Genomic DNA, 7998 nt, shown 5'->3' on the forward strand with positions numbered 1-7998 from the left:
TATAAATATTTTCTCACCCCAAAAAAAAAAAAAAGTGTGCATGTTCATTTTCGCAGGGTGAGGATGTCCGAATGCAAGAGATCATGAAACTGGCTCACGAGTTTCTTCAGAACTTCTGCGCAGGCAACCAGCAGAACCAGGCTCTGCTCCACAAACACATCAACCTGTTCCTCAACCCTGGGGTGAGCTCTCCATCTCACACACACATCAGGGTAGCTGTGCTTCATCACTCTGGATGAGTGTCAGGTACGGGGCGGTGACACTGACGGATGTTCACGGTTTCCATATTGCTACATCTTAAATCTTAAAATATCATGATGATGATTCAGAGTTCATCGTCATGACATTATGATGTGGTAATTATGCTGTTTGGGTCTTGTTAGGTTAGTCATAAAATGCGATTACTTTTCATTTAAAATTTCTTCATATATTATTATTAGGTATTCACCACAACATATTTATTTATTTTTTGGATGTTAGATCTCAGACACCACACAGCAAATTGATGTTCTTTACTCTTTGTTCATACAGTGTTTTCTGCCACTTTTCACTGTAAAGTTAATGATTGGATAGAGGTTTGAACATCAGATTTTGTTTAACATGTATAACTGTAGGGGATGGAAATATAAACCATTACAATGAGGAAATTATCAAAAATAAGTAAATAAATTATATATATATATATGTATATATGTATGTATATGTATATATGAATTTGTCATACTGTAATATGATGTTGAATACACACGTTTATTTATTTATATTTTTTGTCTATGTATAAATATGATTTTTATAAGATTGATGAATGACCTGGAGACACTACTTCAAATCTTTTAATTAACTAAATATATTTACTTTTGCTTTTTGGATACAAAATTGTATTTTTCAAAACAATTATATTTAAAATGTGCATGTTTAATAATACACAGGGTTGAGGAAAGGCTAAAAATGATATCTTCATGATGATCAAAGATATCAAAACGAGCTTACTGGTGTAATAATAATAATAATAATAATAATAACTTTGGCAGGACAGAGTCTTGTTAGAATGTCTGTGGTGCTCTTATTCATATAAAATCATTGTTAGATCATTTTGAATTTGTGTTGGTCCTAATGGTTTGGCTTTGTGAATGAAAACAATAATCTTTGTAAAACGTGGTGTTTCAGCATCACACATGCACCACTTCTTGCTCGATTTGAATGAAGCTCTAATTTATATCTCCTCTTTTCTGGGGTGCTAGAACAACCAGGAAGTCACCTCAGAGTGTTTGTTTGTTTGTAAACTGTAATTTCATCTATATATATCTGATCTTTTTTGTCATCTGTAGATCCTGGAGGCCATCACCATGCAGCACATATTCATGAACAACTTTCAGCTGTGCAGTGAGATGAACGAGCGTGTTGTACAGCATTTTGTCCACTGCATCGAGACCCACGGCAGACACGTGCAGTACCTGAAGTTCCTGCAGACCATCGTCAAGGCTGAGAACAAATTTATCAAAAAATGCCAGGATATTGTAATGGCCGAGGTGGGTGGTTGATGTGCTGAAGTTACGTTTGCTTTTGGTAATTGTGTCTGTGATTTAACATGAATCTAATTTTTCTGCAGTTGGTGAACTCTGGAGAGGACGTGCTGGTCTTTTATAATGACCGGGCCTCCTTCCAAACTCTGGTCCAGATGATGCGTTCGGAGCGTGACCGGATGGATGAAAACAGCCCCCTCGTGTACCACATCCACCTGGTGGAGCTGCTGGCCATCTGCACAGAGGGCAAAAACGTCTACACCGAGATCAAGTGCAACTCCCTACTGCCATTGGATGATATCGTCCGTGTGGTTACGCACAAAGACTGCATCCCTGAGGTCAGTGATCTACAGCTTCATGCCACATCATTTTTTCTGCAACATTGTGATACTGTGGTATCATTAAACAAAGCAAACTCCACTTGGTTGCTTTACATTGGTCAGATGGTCTGTTCCTGTAAGTGGAAGACTATTCCAGTTTTCCATAATTCCATAACGCATTCCAACACATATTCCATAAATTAGTAGATTTCAACCTACTAGATTTCACCCCCCCCAAGCAAATTTAGCTTCTTATTATTACTTTAGACAATGGGGGGCATTGTCTAAAGTAATAATAAGAAGCTAAATTTGCTTGTAACACTTTTAGTACCACAAAGTGGGAGATATATTTAATTAATCAAGTTAGTTAATTCAGTAATTAATTCAGTTAGATTATTTTTATACATAAAACTTAAATAAATAAATAAATGTAATTTAATTTTTTATTAGTTCTGTTCTAATACATACAACTTTAATTAAAAATTAATTTAGTTTTTTTTTTTTTTTAGAAACGGCTGCTTTCCCAAATACTGTCATTACCATCATGCAACACACATTTTAGAGTACAATAAAGCGAGTTTTATCAAAGAACAAGAGTTTAAAGTTCAGAAATGCCATTTAATACGATGTGAATATCTCTTTGGTTTTGAGACTTTAGTCTTTGCAACTTCAGGGATCTTATCTATGCACAATCAGCTTGTAACACTCCAAAGAGAAAGGAAAACTTGAAATCGCATCATATGAGCCCTTTAATACCATTAGATATTTTACATGCATAGAACATAAATAATGTAATTTATTTACATTTTTTTAATTATTCTATTTTAATACATAAAACTTAATTTAAATCATTTTTGTAAAAAAATTTTTTATTTTTTTATTTTAAAGCAGTTGCATTATTTCAACTCATAAAACATAAATAAATGTTTTATGAGTTGAAATAATAAAAATAAATAAATTTTTATTAATTCGATTTTATTACATAAAATCTAAATTAAGTTTATTTACATTTTTATTAAACAACAATTAAATTATATCTTTTAGAAATTTAATTCAGTTAGATTATTTAAATACATAACAATTAAATAAATCTAAATTAATTACATTTTTATTATTTATATTGTGTGTATACTGTGTTCTTTTTTTAGGTCAAAATTGCATATATCAACTTCCTGAACCATTGCTACGTGGACACAGAGGTCGAAATGAAGGAGATCTACACCAGCAACCACATGTGGAAGCTCTTTGAGAACTTTCTGGTTGACATATGCAGGGTAATGGAAGCCGATTCAGGGATTTTTCTCAACCCCAATGAATCGTTTCGATGTAAAGTACCAAAAAGTACCAATTTGTCGCTTGCCAGTGTGCAGCTAACATTGTCTAATTGTTGTTGATTGCCTGTGGGTTTTTTTTGTTTAAAGTGAAGTAGGAGTGATTCATTATTTGTGGTATGATATGGGGTTTTATTTATATGATGCCTGGACATCTGCAGTTGATCTGACTTTTTTTTTTTTTTGGTGCAGGAAAGGGCTGAATCAGTGTATGTTCTGACTGTGCTTACTGAAGCAAATGACTCAAGGCCACAATAATTCTGTCTATTCTGTATGCTTGTTTTGCATCCAGGTCTGCAACAATACAAGCGACCGCAAACATGCTGACATGACGTTAGAAAGCTACGTGACAGAAACCGTGATGAGTATTGTGACGACATTTTTCAGCTCCCCTTTCTCCGACCAGAGCACTAGTTTACAGGTAATGACCCCCAATACAGCATTATATACTGAAATATTCATGATATATTTGCACAAGTTAAGTATATGTCGTTCTCAGTTTCAGTTCAATTTTGGTTTACCACCTTCTTCAGTTTCTACAGCGGATTGATTTCTTTGAAGTAAATACACCGTTATCTTTATACATAGGAAAATGAACGTTCCAGATAATATCTTAACCCTTTTCACCTCTTCCTCGCTCAGGTGGCGCGTCATATGTATGTAAGTATCTGTAATAGCCCCTCCCCTTCTCTAGCTTGAACCTGCCAGTGCCTTTTGTGAGAGGCACTGGCAGGTTGTGCCTTTTGTGCGGTTTCATCACACTCGCAGGTTTCTAAAGAATCGGCCTGACCACTGGCGACTGACGCACTGGTCGGAGCTTTCCAAGTACTCTCTTCTCTCATGCTCTTGCACATCAACACATACAGACTTCCCACATCTCCATTTCGCAATGTGACAAACTAGGGCTCCATAGATACTCCACATAGCGTGTGTACTGTATGTTTGTAGAGCGTTGGTGGCTCTGGAGTCTTTTTACTATTAACCGTCTTTCCATGTAGTGGAAAAGTCTTTCCTGTCTGCAGATTAAAGAAATCATATGAATGGTACTGTATCTGTACGTACCGAGATTTTGTTTGTTTGGTTTTAAAGAGCTTGTAACTATAAAGTAAAGTTTACTGTTTGTTTATCCAGGTCAAAATGGGTTGAATCTTGCATAAAGACAGACATTTTGTGACATTATTACATTATTCTCAATTTTTCGGTAAAAAACTACTACTATGATGAATAAATCCAATTTAAATGATATACTGTAGTATCAATTATTTTGATATTACAGTAATGCAATAATGCATATAAGAGTAATGAGAAATAGAAATGTATTAATTCTCATGAATTAATGAGTCTCCAAAAATGAGCTTTGTTTTCTTTATTTTATTAGGGATTAAATAGCCATTAAATATAATTTCTCAGACAATGCATTAAGCAAAAGCTTAGAAATTGAAAACATGATCATTTAAGAATTTGGTACAATTATAAAGTTACTAATTCTATGTAATTCATAAAATATAATCTCTATATATTATTATATATTTTAATATTACTGTATATATACACATATATATTTACACTACCATTTTTATGTTCTTGAAAGAAGTCACTATTGCTCAGCAAGGCTGCATTGATTTCTATTCAGTTTCTATGGCAAAGCGGAAATTTTTGCTTCAGTCCTCAGTGTCACATGATTTTTCAGAAATCGTTTTAATATTTCTTACTGTTATCAATGTTGAAAACAGTTGCTGCTTAATAGTTTTTCTGCTTAACCCTGATTTTTAGGATATTCGGATTGAATAGGATCTTTGAATGGAAATTTTATTTCATATTAAAATCCTTGTAGCATTTTAAATGTCTGGTTTACTTTGACTAGTGCAGATACAGAAAAATGATATATATATATATATATGATATATAATTACTTTATTCTGCAGTTGTAAAGTAGGAAGTACCTCCTGTTACTATGTCGTGTATCGACCCTAAACCCCATTCATTCTTTCCTGGAAGTGTTGCTTCATGACAGCTTCCTTCTCTGATCTCTCACATCTCTCTTTGTTGTGACAGGCCTCCATTTTAAGCAAAATTACTGAGGTACAGATTTGTAATGACTTCACAGTGGTTGCACATGGAATGTGGTGACGTAGTTTGGGTTAGACTCTTGTCTAGGCATCCTGTTTGAGTGGGAAACTAGATCAAACTGAGTCTTTTTTTTTTGTTTTTTTATTTTCACATTTAAGCCCCTTGTGCGTACTAGTCTAGTTGTCCAGAAAGCATTTGAACCAGTCTCACAAATGTAGCGTGGTAAACGTGTGATCCTTCCACTTAGCTCTGCGCATTTTTCTTGTGAGTGTTGTTGGGTTCTCACCCATTGTGTTGGTGGTAAGATGTGTTGTTTCTGTCACTTGAGGTGTTAATACATCATACTTTGTTAACCTTTATTTGTTAACCTATATATATCTGTAATAAAAATAGAAAAATGTCCACAAATTTGGTTGTATACATTTTTTATTTTTTTTTAGAAACAGTCTTTAAAGACATGTATCAGGTTCAATGCAAGTTAATCTCTATTGATAGCAGTGCATGTGCAGTAATTCTACTAGCTTTACTAAGGGTCAGTAATGCTTTTGAAATGCATACCAAGAAATAGCAAGGCATTTATTTAATTAAAAATTCTATAAAAATGGTAATATTGTGAAATATTTTTACACTTAAGTTATATATATTTTATTATATTTATATATATATTATATTATTTTAATCCTTGCTGATTAAAAGTAGCAACTTCTTTCAAAAAAAAAAAAAATCTTACTGACCCCAAACATATATTTTTTTTTTTTCTATTTGAATATATTTTATTTTATATTTTACAATATAATTTATTCCTGTAATGATGAAGCTGAATTGTCAGCATCGTTACTCCAGTCTGTCACATGATTCTTCAGAAATCATCCTAATATGCTGATTTGCTGCTCAAGAAATTTTTTTTTTATTATTATCAATGTCGAAAACAGTTGTTCTGCTTAATATTTTTGTGAAAACCGTGATACAATCTTTTTTTTTTTAGGATTCATGTCAGCATTTATTTGAAATGGAAATCTATTATAACACCATACATGTCTTTACAGTCACTTTTGATTAATATAATACATCCCTGCTTAATAAAAAATATTTTTTTCTTTAAAAAATTACAGGAATTATGTTGCCAACATATAACCAAACGTTCATTCAGTCAAAACTAGTTAAATTAGAGTTAAAGGAACATTTAAACGGCTGTAACCCTCAAATATGCACATTTTTGTGTGTAATAATTAACATAAGTACTTTAACCAACATATAGACTTTTGAGTCTGATGCTTTAACATCTATTGAACCTGGAACACCGTACTGCTTTTTTTTTCAACATTAAAAACCAGAAAGATATAGAAACCAGAAATGATGTAGAGATGTTTCATTCACTTGAAAACCTGAACCTTTTGATGGTGTCCATCAGAAGTTTCCTTTTAGCTTCTCCATTATTATTAATAATTAGTTCTTTTGCTTTTCCTCCTTTCGTCTTTCTCTGTCTAATATAATCTCTCTCTCTCTATCCTTTTGTCTCTCCTCTCTTGTTGTTTTTGCTTTCTTGTTCTCCAGACCCGGCAGCCTGTGTTTGTGCAGCTCCTGCAGGGGGTTTTCAGAGTTTACCACTGTAACTGGCTCGTTCCTGCCCAGAAAGCCTCAGTGGAGAGCTGTATTAAGGTTCTGTCTGATGTGGGTAAGTATTTGACCATGATCATTCAGACTTTGAGGAATGAACCTCATACAATTCCATTTCCATTTATCTTTACATCCGGCCTCTGTTGTATGTTTCAAATAAAAACCAGAGGCGTAAGGAAATGATTTCACCATTTATGAATTGTGCTTTTAATCTTTGTAATTTCAATTGTCTTGTTTAGCCAAGAGCAGAGCGATCGCCATCCCGGTGGATTTGGACAGCCAGGTGAACAACCTGTTTGTGAAGTCCAACAATGTGGTTCAGAAAACCATCCTCAATTGGAGGATGTCAGCTCGCAACACGTCCAGAAGAGACTCGACGCTCACCACTTCCAAAGATTACAGGAACATCATCGAGAGGCTGCAGGTGAGGGCGGGGTCTCTGGAGAACTGCCAGTGAGGAATGACAAAATGTTTTTGTATATAAAATGTTGCGTCACAATAGCTTTAATCGAGACAAAGTTAAAAATAGAATTATTGTTGAAATCATTGTTTGGTCAGTCAGTTGATCAATCGTGCATATAACTACCTCTGGTTATATGCGCTATATTGTTCCAGACGCATTACAAAATGGAATTTGAAGAGGTGGGGAAACAGGAAACTCGTTCCAGGAATTCACGTGCATTGTTATTGGGAAGTTGAGTCAGTATGAGATATAGGTCCTGGGAAATTTAGTCTGGTGAAATGTTCTGATGATGTTTGTCTTTTGGCACTAGACTAGGATCCCAACACACACACACACACACACAGTGTTGGGAAGGTTACTTTGGAAATGTAATAGGTTACAGATTACAAGTTACCCTACTTAAAATGTAATAAGTAGTGTAACTTTTCAATTACTTTATTAAAGTAATGTAACTGATTACATTTGATTACTTTTTGATTACTTTTCTAAATTTCTAATGTTTTCAACTGTTTATCATTTTCAAACATGTAAACCAGGCAGGGTAAACCTTACAGTAGTACTCAACACTGATTACTGTCACACTTTCGAAATCCTTCATCACTTGAATTAAGATGATCAAATTTGAACACATCCACCACAAAATCAGACTTTAGTACCGCCTTTTACTTTGAGAT

The 7998-nt window shown here is 33.9% G+C and overlaps 1 protein-coding gene across 1 annotated transcript in view; it reads left to right on the forward strand.

Moving 5' to 3' along the window:
• Positions 1-7998, forward strand: part of LOC107718227 (inositol 1,4,5-trisphosphate receptor type 1-like) — a 159589-nt gene that overhangs the window by 62914 nt on the left and 88677 nt on the right. Inside the window, exons 31-40 of the mRNA XM_016525222.1 lie at positions 57-182; positions 1329-1529; positions 1610-1861; positions 2992-3117; positions 3467-3595; positions 3708-3734; positions 3817-3834; positions 5230-5256; positions 6799-6919; positions 7101-7285. Of these exons, the coding sequence (XP_016380708.1) occupies positions 57-182; positions 1329-1529; positions 1610-1861; positions 2992-3117; positions 3467-3595; positions 3708-3734; positions 3817-3834; positions 5230-5256; positions 6799-6919; positions 7101-7285 (1212 nt within the window). The remainder of the gene's footprint in view (positions 1-56; positions 183-1328; positions 1530-1609; positions 1862-2991; positions 3118-3466; positions 3596-3707; positions 3735-3816; positions 3835-5229; positions 5257-6798; positions 6920-7100; positions 7286-7998) is intronic.

Source organism: Sinocyclocheilus rhinocerous, unplaced genomic scaffold (genome assembly GCF_001515625.1).
Source record: "Sinocyclocheilus rhinocerous isolate Xijiao unplaced genomic scaffold, SAMN03320098_v1.1 scaffold1111, whole genome shotgun sequence".
Classification (NCBI taxonomy): Eukaryota; Metazoa; Chordata; class Actinopteri; order Cypriniformes; family Cyprinidae; genus Sinocyclocheilus; species Sinocyclocheilus rhinocerous.